This window comes from Protopterus annectens, chromosome 4.part0 (assembly GCF_019279795.1).
Source record: "Protopterus annectens isolate FY-2018-M chromosome 4.part0, PAN1.0, whole genome shotgun sequence".
In the NCBI taxonomy this organism is placed as follows: Eukaryota; Metazoa; Chordata; order Ceratodontiformes; family Protopteridae; genus Protopterus; species Protopterus annectens.
In genome coordinates this window covers 265,696,923-265,716,648 of record NC_056733.1, presented here as the reverse complement: position 1 = coordinate 265,716,648, position 19,726 = coordinate 265,696,923, and the positions used below count along the sequence as shown (strand labels likewise).

General features: G+C 44.2%; 1 protein-coding gene across 1 annotated transcript in view; it reads right to left on the bottom strand.

Annotated features, from left to right (window-relative positions):
* The window catches only part of ABCA1 (ATP binding cassette subfamily A member 1), a 767,698-nt gene that overhangs the window by 516,979 nt on the left and 230,993 nt on the right, over positions 1–19,726 (bottom strand). The window contains exon 5 of the mRNA XM_044068257.1: positions 17,590–17,708. Coding sequence (XP_043924192.1) covers positions 17,590–17,708 — 119 coding nt within the window. The remainder of the gene's footprint in view (positions 1–17,589; positions 17,709–19,726) is intronic.

Here is a 19,726-nt window from a genome sequence, read left to right as displayed (position 1 = left end):
AACAAGTCATGACAGAGTATCACTCAGAGCTGAATCCTTAGTCTTTGAAGCCTGTGATCTGGGACAGAGATCAAGCAAGAGTGGGTATTGAACATTACCTCTATAAACTCCAGGGTCTGGGCTGGAGTTAAGACTGGACTTTTCCCAGTTTATGGATATTCCCAGGCGATGCACCAAAGAGAGGGTGTAATGCAAGGCTGTTACCAGTAGATGCTTGGTGGGAGCGGTGAGGAGCCTATCGTCCAGATATGGAAACACCTGGAATCCTTGCAGTCTCAAGTGAGCTGTTACTGCTGCCATGCATTTAGTGAACATTCTGGGTGCTGTAGAGAGTCCAAAGGGCAGGGCACGGAATTGGTAATGATTGGCTCCCAGCTGGAAGTGAAGGAACTTTCTGGAGCATTTGTCCATCTTGATGTAGTAATACACATCCCGAAGGTCTATCAAGCACATCCAATCACCTTCCTCCTGAAAGGGAAGAATGGACTGAACCGTGACCATCTGGACTTTTGTCTGGCTGTTGAACTTGTTAACAGCTGAGGTCCAAAACTGGTCTCCAGTCCCCTGTCTTTTTTGGCACCAAAAAGAACCTTGAGTAAAATCCGGATCCTATCTGGCCTGGTGGGACTTTCTGGATGACTCTTTTTAAGTACAGGTTTTCTATTTTTAGAGCTGCTTCTTCCCTTAGACTGGGTGGAACATTTGGAATTCGTTTTGGAGGATATGGGTACGAGTCTAATGGGATTTCGTAACCTCTGGATATTATCTTCTGCACCCAAGAGTCGTGGTAATAGATAGGCAGGCATTGGGGTGCAGAGAAAGACGTCCCCCAACTGCTTCCAGAGGAAGGCAATCAGGCCGCTCTTCAGGAGCGCTGATAGGGCTGTCCAGAGAAGGAATCTCTGGAACCCTGATTATGCAGACCCTGTCTGCCTCTGTAGGGGCATCTTCCAGAAGAGTTGCCCCCACTGCCTCTGGGGATGAACTCGCCACGTGCATCACGAAAAGGACCCTGAGACTTTTTGTGGCACAATTTCCCACTTCTCTGTTTCCTGGAAAAAGGACGCTGAGGAGTGGAGAAACATACACTAACCACAGACAGGGGCTTGCCGTCCTGCTCACACCTGGCCAGCGTGTCCTTCACTTTAGGGCCAAACAGGGAAAACGCTTCAACTGGAGCGTTAAGGAAGGAAGACTTAAAAGGATCCACAAAGTCACACAGGTGCATCCAGGCATGACGTCTCATAACTATGCCTGAACCCGCAGCTCTAGCCGCCCTTTCGGTTGCATGTGAAATCAACCTCATGGATGAATTAGAAATCGATTCCAGGGTCACTAGCTATGAGGCTACATTGTCACTAACCTCGTCAGACACCTTTCCTGACAAAGTACCAGAGAGTTCGGAGATGAGGTCTCTCTGAAGTCTGGTTAAATGTGCCAGGTAGCTCAAAGACCAAAAAGCAAAGTTCGATAAAGCAGAAACTCGCTTCCCCAGTCTGTCCACCACCCAGGACTCCCTGTTAGGCGGATGGACAGTATGGCTCTCCTCAGCAAGCTCTTTCTTGGTGGAGGCCTCCACCACCATAGCATCTACAGGTAGACCTTTTGACCAATGTGGATGTTCTTCAGAGGAAGAGAGGACCTTGTTTGGTCTCTTGAGGATTGCTTCAACAATGTCAGGATTCTTCCAGGCACGCTGCAACACAAGCTGAACCAACTCATCTGCATGCAGTGTCATCCAGGAGGTAGATGGTCGAGCACAAAATGCCTGCAGAAAAATGGATTCCTCCGAGGAAGGGTTTTTGGGTTCACAATCACCCCTCTGCTTCAAGATCTCCAGGATATCTCCAAAGGAGACATCTTTAGGGGGCGAGTGTGGAGATCCTTCCCCTTCATCGTAATCCATATCCTCGGTGAGGGACTCCTCAGGGGAGTCCACATGCTTCCTCTTGCACAATTTCTTCCTAGGAAACTCCTTAGTGGGAGCTTCTGAGGAGGACCCGAAGGAAAGGGCACCCTGCAATAGGGTCTCCTGTGGCTCCCATGCTCGATCTGGACGGTGGCCTGTGACAGCTGCAGTACAAGGGGGAGGACATGGGGGTTCTGACGCCGAAGGCTTGCTCACAGAAACAAGATCCCTCTCCATCGCTTGGAACACAGGGCCGCCTGAAGAGGAATGGGAACCTGGAACCGAGAAGGACAACCTCAGAACCGGGGTCACACCCCGCTCTGTTGAGCCCACTCCCAGGACTGGAGCCTCAAGCTGGATAGCTACCAACAGGGCTCCTGGCACCATGGACGGCACTGTAGAGAGGGTTGGCGCCGAACCCAGAACCGAGGAGCCTGTAGTCCAGTCCCGGGATTGAGGAAGACCCGGTTCCAACTAAACCAAAGGCCAAAGGGTCGGCTATGGGACCGAAGTGAGATCCACTATCAGCACCGAAGCCGAGGATGCTGAGAGAGGCGTTGGTGCTGAGGGCTTCAAAACCTGCAAACAGGATGAAGGAGAAGAGTAAGATGGAGTCCATGAAGCAGAAAACCCAAGTCCTCGAAAGGATCAGGACTTAAAATCAGAAGGAATCCCCCTGGCTGTTAGCAGCTGGTCCACAAGGGGCACCACATCAAGTTTGGAGAGGCTCCTGGTGGATCTGGTGGATTTCCCCGAAGGGGACGCTGGACGCTCTAAGAAGGGAGAGTAAGGCTGTCCCAAGAAGGTGTCCACAGACGGGGAATATCAGGTCCGTGCTTGCATGTCTGAAAGGATGAAAGAACGTGATAACAAGACCTCTTACCAGGACATGACAAGAATGTGCTCTGGGTCCAGAAGACGAATGCTTATCTTTTGACTGTATGAGTGTAGAGGAGTTCTAGAGAATTAGATCAACAGCCCCTGAGAAGCCAGATGTCAGAATGGGAACTGGTACAATGTAGGCAACAAAAGTCTCTAATATATACAGACTGTTAAAACAGCATATCCCAGCTATGGAAAAGTAAATGAACACAGGGGAATAACAATGTCAGAAACAGAGACCTGCTTAAGTAATCGGTAGATTAGGAAAATCACAAGTAGTCTGGGAGGGTGGCCTAATGGTTAAGGTGTTAGCCTTACAAACAAAAGGTGTTGGGTTTGACTCTCACAAGGGATAATTGGCTAGGCTTAAAATGGCTCACAAGGGCAGTTAGCTTAGTACTAACCTATGAACTAAGGGTGCAAAAAAATGAAAGCATCCACTCCAGGAACTCACTAGTACTATTGGTGGGAATCACATTTTCTGTACTCCTGAGATTAGATTAGGGAATCTAATCCTCTATTAGACCACAAGAAAAGCAGAGACTGAAACAGACCCAGGAATGAGCTGAGCTGAACTGACAATAGAATGAATAGAATGGAACAGTGGTGCAGAGCAAGTTGTTTCAGCAGCAGGATTAAATGAATCCTAACTCCCAGAATAGGTGACAGACGACAGACAAAATCTTGTAGATCTCTACTATATTGGGAGAAGCAGTAAAGTCAGAGAATACTAACACAGTGTGGAAGCTAAACAGCTCAGACTCCAAATATCTTCTTTCACAGCTGGCTGAGTAACCATCAGGCACCAAGGAGGCTGAAATGACAACCGGGAACTGTCACAATGTCCTGAAAATGACCCATAGTAAGCAGAAGTTCTAACTTTCCTTCTGAATTGTAGAAGGCAAAATGATCGAAATCCTTTCTTACCTGAGAAATTATGTTTTTACTTCTGTAAATTCGGTGTGAGGAGGACTCTGGTTGAAAAAGATTAGAGTGTGCCTCCACCTAGCTGACCTTTCTACAAGAAAAAAAGAAGTTATGTATTTACAAAAACATTCCATCTGTGTTGTCCATTTTCATTCTTCCTCAACCTGTGGGTTTCAGATCCAACCCTCAGATCCAACTTCCAACTTGGCTGCTTTACAAACTTAGGATCCGAAGCTCAAGCTCCTCCTCTCCATCCCATAATGCCTCATTCCCCCCATTACCGCAGATCAAGTCTGCTGCTAATATATATGCAGAAAAATATCTATATAACAAATTTAGAAGAAATTACATATCCACCATACAGAACTAAAGGATAAACAGAGAGTACAGAGACTCAAAGTATGAACAGTGGTTCCTATTAGTATCTCCATCCAGTCTTTCATAACTATGGACAGGGAGAAGGAAGGTGGAGAGGCTGAGGAAGAATGAAAATGGACAACACAAATGGAACACCGTGGTAAGTAGATAACTTCTTTATTTGTTGTTGTCATTTTCATTTGTTCTTCAGCCTGTGGGACAGAGTCCGAAGCTAAAAAAAATCTAGGGTGGCCCTCACAGAAGGATATTCTGGAGCACTGCAGAGCCAAAGGCAGCCCTACTCCTGGAAATGATGTCCAATTCAACGTGTAATAAAGGTATGAGAATGTATGAGGCAGCTGCACAAATTTCATCAACTGACACCCTTGAGCAAAAGGCTTGAGATGTTGCCATGGATCTTGTAGAATGAGCTTTGACATGTCCAGACAAAGGAATAAATTTCGAACGATAAACAAAGGAAATGCAATCTCATAGCCATATAGCCAATGTGGATTTGGAAACTGCTGCCCCTTTCCTAACATCTGAGAAAGATATGAACAGCTGATCCGATTTCCTGAAAGATTTTGTCCTGTCTAGATAAAAATGCAACTGCCTATGAACATCAAGGAAATACAGCGTGCATTCTCCCTTGTTTTGAAAATTTGGAAAGAAAACTGGTAGGTTAATAGACTGATTGATATTGTTTTTTGTCGCATGATTGATATTGTTTTCTGTCGCAACTTTAGGTGAAAAAGAAGGGTTGGTCTGCAAGGATACTCTGTCTTTATGGAAATTTAAATGAGGTTTAGACAAGAGGGCTTGCAGTTCAGAAACTTTTTTCACTGAGGTGATAGCTTCTAAAAAGCTGTTTTCCAGGAAAGAAACTTCAAATCTACCTTAGTTGCAGGTTCAAAGGGGGAGAGAACTAATGCCTGCAAAAATTAAACTTAGTTCTCAAGTGGGAGTTGGATCTTTGATTGGAGGACAAAGTAAGAAGCTACTTCTGAGAAAAGACTTGCAGAGTTTTGCCGAAGCTAGAGAGGAAGAATTCTCTCCAATATGAAATTTTAAAATAGCTGCCAATAGAACTTTTACAGTGGAATAGGTGGCTCCATTTTGGAAAAGGAAAGCCAGAAAATCCAGTACTACTGGGACAAAAGCTGTAAAGGGATCTATTAGCTTCTGTTGAGACCAGATGGAAATCGTTTCTACTTACTACTCTTGTAGATTTTTCTGGTTGATATTTTGTGGGACGAAATTAGAATCCTTTGGACTGGGGATGAAAGCCTGGAATGTCTAGCCAACACTGAAATTGGAGAAACCATGTGGTCAATTTTAGGCCTTGAAGGTCCGGGTGACTTTGCTTGAGGGATGGGAAAGTAGATCTAGAAGTGGTTCCAGTTTCCATGACGGGCAGATCAGGTGAGACCAAAGGATGGTGAACCAGACCTGGAGAGGCCAGAAAGGAGCAATGAGGATTACTTTGCTCTTCAACCAGTGTGCTTTCCTGAAGGAATTTCAGAATTAAGGGTACTGGGAAGAATGCATAAAGTAGACTGGGGGACCAAGCATGGACTAGAGGATGTCTTGGTGACTGTCCCTGAGGGGGATATCAAGACAAAGAACCTGCTGCATTTGTGGGTGAGGGGTGCAAAGAGATCACAGCAAGGTTGACCCCATCTGAGGAAGATCACGTTTGCCACTGACTGATTTAGAGACCACTTGTGAGGAATCAGTAAAACTTTGCTAAGCTTGTCTGCTAGAATATTGTACTCCCCCGGAATGTGCACTGCAGTTAGAAAACAGTTGGTAGATATCACCCATTGCCACACTCTCATTGCTTCTTGACACAGTGGGTAAGATCTGGTTCCTCCCTGCTTGTTGATGTACCACACTACAAACATATTTTCTATCTGGATAGCAAAAGTCCCTAGAGGGAGAAAGCTGTACAGTGCTTGCAATGCTAGAAGGACTGCTCTCGTCTCCAGGATGTTGATATACAAGCTGGTATCCTGAGAAGTCGAAATACCTTGGACTGTCCATCCCACAAAATGGCCTCCCCATCTGGGAGGAGTACGTGGTCAGAGTGGTGCTCGGTGGGGGAAGAACAAAGTGGCATCCTTGGTTGACTTTGGGGGAATGAAGCCACCAATGGAGAGAATCTTTGCATACACCTGAAAGCTTGATCGGTTGTTTCAGTGGATCATGTTGTAAAGACCATTGGACTAATAGTGTCCACTGTAGGGTACTCATGTGCAAGAGTGCTGTAGGTAATAGGGTTATCGTGAAAGCCATTGAGCCTAACGCCCTGAGCACTAATTTTGCTGGAGGGTACGGAATTGCTAGAATCTGTGAGCTATGCAGCCTTAAGGTCAACACTTTATCTGAAGACAGGCAAGCCATAGTTTTGGATGTGTCCAAACGTGCTCCAATAAAGTCTATCAGTTGGACGGGCAGTAACTTGAGATTTTTGCATGTTGACAGATACATCAAGAGTGGGAGATACTTGCAACAGATAGTTCCTGGCTTGGATGAGTAGATGCCTGATCAAAGCGGTTAGGAGCCAGTCATCCAAATAAGGAAAGACGTGGAACCCCCAGAGTTTGAGATGAGGTGCAACTAATGCCATGCATTTGGTGAACACCCAGGGAGATGTGATGAGACCAAACAGGAGCACTCAGAATTGATAGTGACTGATTCCCAGCCTGAAGTGAAGATACCATCTGGAGCACCTGTCCATTTTGATATGGTAGTATGCATCCATCTGGTCTATTGAGCACATCCAGTCATCCATCTTCAAAAGAGGTAAGATGTATTGGATTGTGACCATCCTGAATTTCGAGTTCCTTATTGACTTGTTCAGAGATGTTAGTTCCAAAATTGTCCCTAGGTCCCCCATCTTCTTTGAGACTAAAGAACCTTGAGTAAATGCCCGATACGACTTGGTCGGGTGGGGCATCCTGGATGACTCTTTTTTTTCGAGCAGCTTTGAAATTTCTACAGCTGCTGCCTCCCTCTGATTGGATGGTAAATCTAGAAGGTAAGCCTTTGGCTTGAGAGATTTAAAAAGGGAATGGAGTATCCTCTGGATATGATCCTTTGCATCCATCTGTCATTTGTGACGGCTATCCAGGCTTCTGAGTGCAAGGATAAGTCCTCCCAACTGCCTCCAGGGCAGGACAGTCAGGCAACATTTCAGGGATGCTGGAATAGTCTGTCCAAAAAGGAATCTCGAGACCCCTGATTTTGCAGACCCCCCTCATCCCTGGGGGTGGTGTCTACCACCATAAATGTTTCCATCTCTGCCCCTGCGGGAAAAGTCTCCATGAGTTTCCTGAAAATGACATTGAGACTTCTTGAACCACAATCTTTTCCCAACACTCTGATTCCTAGAGAAGGACTTTGTGGTATGGCAAAACAGATCCCGACAGCAGACAAGGTCTTTCTATCTTTCTCACTACTGAGGAGTGTATCTCTAACTGTGGTGCCAAACAAAGATGAAACATCAAATGGTGCATTTACAAATGACACCTTGAAGGGTTCCGCAAAGTCACACAACCTCATCCAGGCATGGAGCCTAACAGCAATGCCAGAACCAGCGGCCACTGAGGTGCCCTCTGCAACGTGGGAAATCAACCTCATTGATGAGTTGGATATTGATTGGAGAGTGGTCATTCTGGAGGAAAAGGCCTTCTGTTCCTCATCAGACATGGACTCAGGGACTGAGCTACAGAGTTCCTTGATTAAGTCCCTCTGTAGTCTGCTGAAGTAGGATTAGTAGTTTAGCGCTTGCAAAGCAAACACAGCCAAAGCATAAACCCTCTTTCCAAATCTGTCCAAAGCCCTATACTCTCTATTAGGGGGATGGACAGTGGAGCTTTCCTGAGCCAGCTCCTTTTTGGTAGCTGCTGCAACAACCATGGCATCTACCGGGATCCATTTGGTCCAGTGTAATCTGCCTGTCAGGGCACTGAATATCTTATCTGCCCGTTTGGGTATGGGCTCTACAGTGTCTGGTTCCTTGCATGACCTGGTAATACCAAGTCAATAAGTAGATCCACGGGGGGACGACACCCAGCATGTAGATGGGCCGGTGCAGAAAGCCTCAAAAAGCACTGTCTCCTCTGGGTTGGGTTTTGGGAGGATCATCCACCTTTCTGACAGAGGATCTCTAAGATGTCTGCAAAGGGAGACACTGTCAGGTGGAGATCTGGGGGACCCCTCCCCTTCCTCAAAGTCAGTGTCAACAGTGACTGATTCCTGGGGGGAATCCAATTGTCTCCTTTACACTTCTTCTTCCAAGGAACCTCCTCACTGGGGTGTTCTGGGGAGGTATCTGAAGAAATAAAGGGTTCCACAGTTGGAAAAGGTTTAAGGCTTTCCAGGACCGGCTGTCCCAGTGGTAGACGTGAGGTCTCAGTCACAGATCCCATGGATGTGGTGATTAGATCCGACAGTTGGAGAACCAGAAGTCCCCTAGGGTGGAAGAGGACCCTCTCCACTACCTCGGAGGCAGACGGACTACGAGGATCTGAGCATCGTCCCTCTGGAGCCGATGCTGTTGCAGCAGACTTCTCTGCAGCCCTTGCATTCCTCTGCTCTGAAGGGGGAGTCAGAGATGAGCTGTCGAACGTTGAGGTTCCAAGGGGAAGCAACAACTCTGAAAACTTCGGAGTCAAAGTAAGCCCCCCTGGCCTCGACGTCTAACTTCGGCTCTGAGATGTGCTGGATCCCAACACTGTTAGAGCCAAGTGTGTCAGGGAGGTAGTCGGACTCGAAGTAATGACTACTACTGGATCCAACATCTCGGTTCTCAGGGTCATCGGATCTGACAACTCTGAAGCAAGAGGTCGGATCAGAGAAGGAGTTACACAGCTGAAGGGAGAATGTCTGCTCATGGATCCAGTAGAGGACGGAGGTGGCAAAACGCCATCTGGATCTCTGTCTTGAGAAATTTCCTCATCAGTCTATCCACCTCATGCTTGGACAAGTTCTGGGAAGACCTGAGAGAGGACGACGCTGCAGGTGGCCTGGATATTTTCTTGGGAGTGGCCTACTCGAGAGAAGCCCTCTGCACCGATACACCCAACTCCGAACAGCATGGGGGGTCAAAGAGGGAGGGACTAGTAATGCTGGATCGAAAGATCTCAGCTCCATGGTTTTCGGAGCCTTTTTTGGTGGCTCGCAGGAGGATCTCTCAGGGGAATGCCTTCTATGTTCCCTGGCCTCCTTATGTTTCTTGACAGGGGGTTGAGCCCCTAAAGTACAAGGCACAGAAAGAGGAGGAACAGGAAGCAAATCCTTTAAGATGAACTTGTTCCTATGGTCCACCAGTGCCTGTGGGTTAAATCCTTCACAGACTCCACAAGAACTGTCTAGGTGCACTGGGCCTAGACAGTAAATGCACTCCCGGTGGGCATCAGATAGGGGAATCTTTTTAGCCATGATAAGCCAAACACCAGCAACTAGAACTAGCAATTATAGAAAGTAAGGAATGCAGAGGAAGAAATCTAGCTAGAGCAAACAAAGCTTTGTGTGTGTGTGTGTGTGCGTGTGTGTGTGTGTGTGTGTGTGTGTGTGTGTGTGTGTGTGTGTGTGTGTGTGTGTAAGTGTACATATATATATATATATATATATATATATATATATATATAGATATATATATATATAGATATAGATATAGATATATACATATACACACACACACACACACACACACACACACACATAACTTCTTGAGCCACAGGAAAAAAAGGGAAGAGAGCATAGCAGGAAACAGGGAAAAACATGGCTCAAGGCCGACTTTCATTTTCTGAACAAAAAAAACTTTAAAGCAGTTCTAGAGCAACGCAACCTCAATGCTTTTCAGATGAGCACCAAACGAGATCTGATGTAATCAGGGGGAATGAGGCATTATGGGATGGAGAGGAGGAGTTCAAGTTTCAGATCCTAAGCTTGTAAAGCGGCAGAGTTGGATCTGAAGGTCAGGTCCGCAACCCACAGGTTGAGGAACAAATGAAAATGACATCAGTTCTAACATTTTTCTTCCTCTGAAGAGATACTTTGTCAAACTTCTGGCACCATCAACAGCATTTTGCTTTAATTTCTGACTCCAAGCAAAGTGGGGAGGGTATGGAGATTAATGTAATCTACTTTCCATTTTGTTTTGTTGGTATGGTACCGACAGGAGAAAAAAAAAGCATGAATAGGTGAAAAGGAGGTGAACAGACAAATGAAAAAGAGTAGTGGAAATGTATTATTGACTGCTGGGCTTTAGATGTGTTGAAATGTAATGAAAAAAACTGAAGACGGGATGAAAGGACTACCTATTTTCACACACATAGGCAGTCAGGTATACAGGTTTAAGGACTCATGGCCAGTCCACCAGATGTTGGGATGGGAAACGTTGTTAAGCTGTCAGTGAATTTTGCCAAGTCCTAAATTAATTTCCCGCTCCAAAAACATTTCAAATTAATCTCATTTAGCTTCCAACAGTACAGTAGTTTAATATTCCCCAGTGTGGTAACCAAAACAGATGCTTAAAAGTGTGTAAATATTCCTTAATGCATGTCCTAATGACCAAGTGTAACAATTACGTGCTGGTAACATAAGCAGAGGTACATCAGACAATAAATTCAAGCCACCAGATAAGCAAATAAAGAAAAGTACAGTTTTGTACCTACCATAAATGTAGATGTTCGAGGATCCACATTGCTGCAGTCCTTACTATTGGGTGTAGTCCGCTGTCCAGTCGGCCCGAATACCAGAGTATACGGCTGACGTCGGTCAGGGCGCATTAGACTGACGTCAGTACGTCAGGGTACTAATGCGCATGACCGACGTCATATCCTCAGTCTTTTCTTGCCCCAGATGTCAGAAGACCCTAAAAAGACAAGGCCCAAAATACCTGCACCAAACATATGTACAATATATACAAAAGGATATATACAAAAATATCAGCATATAACCTCACCTACACAACCACCCCTAAACACAGAGGGGAAGGAGGGAGGGTAAATTGGACTGCAGCAATGTGGATCCTCGAACATCTACATTTATGGTAGGTACAAAACTGTACTATGTTCTTCGTTCCACATTGCTGCAGTCCTTACTATTGGGTAGAATCCCAAAGCAGAGGTAAGGGAGGCTGGCAAATCATAAAGAAGTAGGAGCTGACAACATGCCTTGCAAAACAGCTGTGGCAAAACCAGCCCTAGACTTAGAGTAGATAGGAAGGTGATAATGCTTAGAGAAAGTATGCACTGAACTCCAAGTAGCTGCCTCCAAAATATCCTTAGTTGCCACCCCCCTTAAAAATGCTGTTGAAGTGGCAGTAGCCCTAGTGGAATGAGGCCTAATCCCAGCTGGAATCTCCTTGCCATGATGGGAATAACAAAATGCAATGCAAAACCCAATCCACCTAGAAATAGTTTGTTTTGACACAGGCTTGCCCTGCGAACTCAAAGCAAAAGAAACAAACAACTGCTGAGACTGCCTAAAATCCTTAGTCCTGCTTAAATAATAACGCAATTGCCTGTGTACATCTAAAGTGTGCAAAATCTTTTCCCCTTTATTTTGGGGTCTGCATAAAAAGTAGGCAAATGAATAGTTTGGTTTAAAGCCACACTAGAAACCACCTTAGGCATAAAGGAAGGATTAGTGCGTAATGATACCCTATCCTTATGGAAAATCAAAAGGGCTCTACTGCCATAAGGGCCTGCAACTCAGACACCCTTCTTGCAGAAGTAATAGCCAACAGAAAAGCAGTCTTCCATGACAAGTATTTCAATTCAGCAGTAGCCGCAGGCTCAAAAGGTTGTAGAGTAAGTTTTTCCAACACAAAATTGAGATCCCAAGCAGGAGTAGGAGCTCTCACGGGGGTCTTATATTCTTTGCCCTCTAAGAAACTGCTTGAACAAAGGATGCGAAAACAATGGTGGGTCACAATCATAGTGAGCTGAAATTGCTGCAGCATGAATCTTAATGGAAGAGAAGGACAAACCTTTGTCCAATAACTCAGTAAGATATTGAAGAGCCACACTCAAATTAGGCTCAGAAATCTCCAAATTCTTTGCTGTACTCCAAAATAAAAATCTCTTCCATTTTTCTGCGTACACTTTCCTTGTACTAGGTCTTCTAGCTTCCATAATCACATTTAAAACTTGTTGAGGAAGTTGAGACCTGCTGTGTTTCAACACAGAATATGCCAGGCTGTTAGATGAAGAGAGTGAAGCTTGACATTGAGCAGATGACCGTCCTTCTGAGATAACAGATGAGGAATCAAAGGTAAAGGCCATGGAGGCTTCCTTACCAGACTCCTTAGTAGTGGGTACCAGTGTTGCCGAGGCCAATCTGGAGCTATCAAAATCATCCTTGGCTTGTCTTGTCTGACTTTTAATAGCACCTTTGGAAGAAGAGGCAGAGGTGGAAAGGCATACACATGAAGGTTTTTCCAACTGAAAGACAGAGCATCCACTTTCCAAGCTGTGTGATGAAACCCCTTTGTGCAAAACTTTGGCAGCTGGTGGTTTAGTGGAGAAGCGAACAGATCTATGTCTGGAGTTCCCCATGACACTGTCAATTTCTGAAATACATGAAGATCCAGTTTCCACTCGTGGGGATCCATGATTTGTCTGCTTAACACATCTGCTAAGGAGTTCTGTGCTCCCGGCAGAAACCTTGCCTGAAGAGTTAGTTGCAAGCTTAGCGCAGTCTCCCATAAAATCATTGCTTGCCTGCATAGAGGATAAGAATGGGTTCCCCTTGCTTGTTGATGTACCACATGACAGTTGTGTTGTCTGTTAGAATCAACACCTGCCCTGGAAGAAGTAACTCCTTGAAAGCCATTAATGCAAACTGGACTGCTAACATCTCCTTCATGTTGATATGTAGATGCTGTAGTCTGGCAGGCCACTTGTCTTGTATCCACTTTCCATTTAGATGAGCTCCCCAAGCAATGTCCGAGGCATCTGTCGTTAAAATCTGACTCGCCTCTGGCGGGTCACAGAGAGTCCCTTGTTTAGGTGACATTCCTGAGCCCACCACAAGAATTCTTTTTGAAGGCAAGGTATTATTTGAATGACAGTGTCCAAATCCTGGCAGTGCTGTGTCCATACATTTTTGAGATACCATTGTAGCTTCCTCATATGCAGTTTGGCATTGGGAAGCACCAGAATACAAGATGCCATGAACCCTAATGCTTGAAGGACTGTCCTTGCAGTCAGCACGGACTGATGAGATAGTTGATGGAAGTAAAGGGATAGACTCTTTTGTTTGTCCGGGGTTAAAAAGGCCATCTGGGCTGCTGTATTCAGTCTCACACCCAGAAAGCACATGTCTTGAGAGGGTACTAGACTGGACTTTATTTCGTTCACAGAATACCCTAGGCATCTTAGCACTGCTATAACATATTCCAGATGCTGTAGAAGGTCTTCCTTTTCTTGAGCCAGAATCAGGCAGTCGTCCAAGTAAGGATAGATTTGAATTCCTTTTAGCCTGAAGTAAGCTATCACTGGAGCCAGAACCTTTGTGAATACTCTGGGCAGTAGATAAGCCAAAGGGCAATGCAGAGAACTGATAATGAGAATTTCCAGCTCGAAACGCAGATACTTCCTGCAACTTAGTCTTATAGGCACATGAAGGTAAGCTTCCTTGAGATCTAAAGTTACCATCCAGTGATCTTTGCCCAGCAGAGGTAAAAGCTGTTGTAACGTCAACATCTTGAACTTGGGAATGTCCAGATAAGTGTTGAGGATAGATAAATCCAAAATTGGTCTCCACGTGTTCCCCTTCTTTGGTACTAGGAACAGGCGAGAATAAAATCCTAGGCCCCTTTCTGATACAGGGACTGGCTGAATGGCCCCTATTTGGAGTAACTGAGAAATTTGCTTGAGAGCCTCTTTTCTTTGTGGAGGAGGAACGTCTGGCATGCCTTTGAAAGGGGGCAAAGTATGGAAATAAAACCTGTAACCGTGGTGAATGATATCCAACACCCATCTGTCTTGAGTAATTAAATCCCAATTTTCCTTGAAAAGAGACAGTCTTCCTCCCAAAGGAGCTGCCAGACGAGAATCTACTGGCAGCTGAAAAGGCAGGTCATTGGGTCTGTTTACGAAAGGACTGACCCCTGCCCTCACCAGAAGTCTGAGCAGGTGAACTCCTGTTCTAGGCCTAAAAGAACCTTGAGCTCTGCCCCTACCACGTCTAGACCTACCCCTAGACTGGGAATCATAAGCAGGATATGTCCATCCCTTAGTAGGCCAATTTCTACTAAACTTCGGTGGCTGCACCTGCAAAAAATCTTTAACAGTTTGCATAGACTTAGCTTTGTCCTCCATTTTCTTTAAAACTGCTTCCACAGGCGAACCAAACAACACATCCGACTGTAAAGGAGCATCCAAAATCCTTGTCTTAACATGCTCAGCTAAATTCTGATCTCTCAACCAGGCATGCCTGCGAAGAACAGAACTAGTGGCAGCCACCCTCGAGGAGGCCTGTACAGCATCAAAACCACATTGCAAGGAATGCTTACCCACTTGTTCAGACACATGAACTAAATCCAACAACTCTTTACACTCCGCCAAAGCATCCACCTTAGATTTCAGTTGTGAAAGGAGATAATTTTGATATTTAAGCATGTGAAACTGACAATTCAACGCCCTCATGGCTAAAGTGGAAGAAGTATACACTTTCTTTCCCCATCTATCCAAAGCCCTTGCCTCTTTATCAGTGGGAACAGGGTTTTTAACCACAGAGGCCTTAACACCTTTAGGTCCCTGAGAAACAGTTTCCGGGTCTGCCCTAGGACTCTTAAAAATATACTTATGAGCTTCAGGCACCCTATAGTACCTATCAGGTTTAACAGGAGCAGGAGGCAAAGAATCAGGGTTCAGGGAAGCCTCTGCAAAAACATCTTCCACCACATTCAACACAGGAGGTATAGCTAAGGGCCTATGCTGAGGCAAAAACAAGAATTCCCTAAGCCTTTTCCTGGAATCAGAGTAATCCTGACCTTCCCATTTAAAGTGCTCCCTCATGGAATGCAGAGTCTCTGAAAATGAGAAATCCTCAGGAGGAGAAGCTGTAGGAGTGGAATCATCCACATCAGAATCAGAATAAGGAGGATACTCCTGCAAATCTTCCAGAAGACTCAGAAGCCTCTGAACACTGTTCAAAACTATCAAACTCGGTTCCACCCTAGGCCTCTTATCAGGAGGGGCATAGAACCTCTAATCATAGTAATCAAATCTTCTGCCATTTTAAGCATATGTTTCTTAGGCACAGAACCTGAAATGCTAGGAGAAGCCCCCACTGAAGCTGAACTTAGCCTACCTCTCAAAGAAGTTTTGGCAACAGAAGGAGAGGCTCTAACTACCTTGGGAAGAGAGGGAAGAACAGTTACCTGAGAAGCCCCCTCAGCCTGGCCTACCTCCTGAGAAGGCACATCCTGTAACAGTTAAGTCTCTGCCTGAGACTCCAAAGAAACTCCTGGCAAAACCTCTGGCTCCACTGAGCCTTCTAAAGAACCGACGTCCGGGACTGCCGGTTCATCAACCCTAGGCTTCGCTGTTTTGTCCTTGCGCTTCTTGGGCGAAGCGGGCGTCGGAGCATCCGGCGGCATTTTATAATTGCAACGCTTCCCAAACACTAACCTGGCACAGTCTAACCGCCTCTTAATAGTGCGCTTGTTAAACCTAGCACAAGAGCGGCATCCAACAACGTCGTGCTCAGGCCCTAAACAAGGTATACACAAGGTATGGTAATCCCTATGAGGTATCTGTTTCCCACAAGAAATACAGTTATTCACTTTTTCTGACATCCGGTTAAATACTGAGGCAAGAAAAAACCAAAATGTTCCCCAACGGGTTACTTAGCCAACTCTGATTCGGTCTGAAACTCCGGCTTCGGAAATATTTCAGAACGCCAACCTGCACTCGCAAAACTGCTTCTGCATCGGACCATGCGGCAAAAAAGACTGAGGATATGACGTCGGTCATGCGCATTAGTACCCTGACGTACTGACGTCAGTCTAATGCGCCCTGACCGACGTCAGCCTTATACTCTGGTATTCGGGCCGACTGGACAGCGGACTACACCCAATAGTAAGGACTGCAGCAATGTGGAACGAAGAACATCCAGAAGATACCAGATTAAAGACTGAAGGTACAGTCTTACATTCACTCACTCATTAGAATGTTAGGACATTTTAAGGCACAAGCAAATACTCACAACTGTGAGCCTGTAATATGGTTACTTTATACTGTTTTTAACATGAATGCACTGACACAGCCACTGCAGAGAAAAGAATAACGGTACTGCAGGTGCTTCGAAGTTCTGCCAAGCACTGCTTTAATGAATACGGTTTTCTACAAAAAGCATTATGAAACGCTCATTCTCCTTATCTAGACTCACCAAAAGCATAACAAGCTTAGGGTACTCGACGTATTCCTAATCACCACCAGTGCTCAAAAAGTCTACAATGTACACTCTGCACAATACACGGCTATGTCTACTTCCATCCCAACACATGGACAGAGGGGGAAACTTTAACCATGACTGACAATGTCAAAGTGCAATTCCAGAGTACAGTAAAATGAAATGACCAAGTCGGCATTATGCAGAGTTTGCTGCTTAGAGCATTAACCTCTGTGTTTTACTTCCCTTAGTTTGCCTGTAAGTAGTAAGCAGATGGCTAGTTTAACAAATGATACGCTTTACTCATACTTTCTTGGCTCTGAAAAAAATGCCACTGCCTGCAACTCAGCTTAAGGTAATACAAAAAAGTCAAATCAGTGACTAGAGAACTGCATAAATGCACTTTTTGTGTACTCATTATAATGTCTCCTTCAATGACTTCCCATTGCAATCCACACTACTTATCAGAAAGGCACAGGACCCGTCTTTAGCCAATGCAAGAAAGCACAAGTTTGACAAGATGACAGCCCTCACCCCTGACCTAAAGCCACAAATAGCTATGCTGTGAATTTTTAGGCATCTAAAATCAGTTTAGGCCTTTTGACCTGAGTGCTATATCAGCAATACAAGGTACTAAGCTTGTTTTGCCAGCATTTTACATGTACAATGTCAGCGCCATTTTAGAGAAAGCTGCCTTTAAGTGGTCCAAGACAAATAAAAACACTGTATGACATGTGTTTTTAAATTACTACAATAATTAATAAGAATTAAGTAAATCCTCTGTGTAGTACTAGTGCATGCTTGTAAGTACAGGATGATATTATTTCAAGTGAATACAGCATATACTGCATCTCGGCTACACAGCTGTATGGGGTTACTGAAGATGAAGAGATGGCAGTGATTCAAAAGAATGATGCAGCTCAAAAACACTAAACGTCACCAGCATTATGACCTCAAAATAAGGAAGTTCTCCGTACTCATACAGTCTCCATTCACAGGGAATGAGTGCTGACAGTGACAAACAGAAGCAAAGTACATGCTGGGAAAACATTAATTGACTTTAAAACTTGTTTTCACATATATTAAAAAAGCAGACTTACCTGGTCCCATATTCCTGAAATTTTGCAAAGATCTTACAAGTTTCCGAATGCCAACTAGATTTTCGTCTTTCTGGCTGTAGAGCAACAGCGTTCTGGCATCAGAGAATAAGCGAGAAATGCTGCAAAAGAAAGACATATAATTATCACCAACAATCTCTCCAAATCAAAGGCTGAACGCACTATGACTTTTAACAGATAAAAGAAGCTTACCTTAATGGTTCAGATCTTTCTCACGCATCTACTTTTATTAAATCCTTTGTATTTACCTAATCCCATACATAGATGGAAAAAATAATAAGTGCAATCAAAGTAAAGCTGCAAAAGAGTCTCACTCATTTTTGAAACTTTGGCTCAGTAAGCCTTTATGACTGTGCCTTCTAACCTCAGGCAGCATTTGTTTATTTAGTTATTTAGTTAGTTAAGTTACCATCTGTTGACCTGCAAGGTTCCTAACTGGTAAACATGGGTTTGAAACCTGTCTGAGGATCAACTGGGCAGCAGCAGTATCTGTGAGGAAGAAATGCCTGGCAATCTCTAATTTGCCACAAAAATCCTATAGGGTTATAGAGTCACCATGAATCAATTTTGACTCTGGGGTAATTGCTTGCTTTACTTTGTTGAATAGGGTAGTTCTGCTAGGTCAGCGACTACTTTTCAGTGGAGTCCCAGACTTGTTACTCCTATGGACTAGGGGAAAATTGGCTAGGACATCAGGGAACTTCCCCTACCCTTTTTACTTGGTGTGCTAAACAGCACTTCCTATGAGTGGATGGAGGGAAATGGTGGTTTAACTTTGAAGAGTGTGTGATGTTACCTGCTTTCATTACTAAACCTCCTATTTCAGCTCAGACAAAAGACAGCAGTTCTAAATAGAAAAAAAATGTGCTGGAGAAAGGTGGGTTGCTTTCAGAGGCGTTACAATAGATTATTACTGCAGCAGACCTGACTGAGTTGCAAGCTCTTTTTTGGGCAGATGCTCAGGATAGTATGTCAGCTTTGAAGGAAGTTTATAGTCAGTACAGTGCTGAGGAGTAAGAGTGAGTAAAAACTGTTGTACACCTCTCAAGTGTACCTCATTGCGAGGAACATACCTCATTTGGGGTCTTAAAAAGTGCACGTTCCTCAAAGTTCCTCAATGTTCCACATTGAAAGACTCTGTCACACATTCAGTGTTAGGACTTTTTTAAAGTGAAATCCATGGTAAATAGAAATTAATCATATTAATTCATTAAAAGATCTTCTTTATAAGTAAAACTAGCTAATTTTAACCATCCTATGGCCTTCCTACTTGAAGTTGTTAGTAAGCCATTAGTATGTGTTCCACATTTTGCCCATTTGTTCCACATTTTGAGGGCTAGTGTTCCTCATTTTGGAGATGGAAGGTTGAGAGCTATTGTTGAAAGGCAATACTCTTTAATGGCTGCAGCAGTGGAAAAGAGGATAAAAGACACGTTTATTGCTCAAGAAAATACTTTTTATTCACATTTCAGCTAAAACTGCAGAGATGATGGATTTTTTTTATTTATTTATCTATTTGAAGTTGTTTTTGAAGATGCTTGCCTGGATTGTTTTTTGTGGGGGACTCTGGTAAAGTCATTGGGATTTAAGCTAATAGTTATTAGTTCCTTGATTCATTTGGGCACCAGACATTTTTGTGAATGGACTTTTGAGATTTTCAGTTTGTTAAAATTCTGTTTTGAGTAACTGCATACCAAACTGTGTACTTATTCCTAGAATAAATGTGTTTTTCCTTGGGATTTCTCTGTTTTGAAGAAATGACTGTGCAATTTTGAACTGAAACACTACTGTAATCTAATGTAAGACGATATTTTTCTCCTTTACATTCTGCCTTACATAGCACTACTATGATCTGATGATGACAGAAAGATCTGGGCTAGGCATGGGAGGTGTATGTTACTTTAAGGGAACATAATAGTGCTTCACACCTTATTTCTTTTGTAACTAATACGCAGGAGGTAATGATAAAATATCTGCTGTTACTGTGGATTTGATGCATATCTGACTGCCAACTGTCCAAAATAAAACCGTCATCTCAGTGTGATCGATTTGGGCATAATGTTAACAAAAGTGTTTTAATTTGTTAAAAACGTTCCGAAAAAGTGGTGGGGGAGGGTGA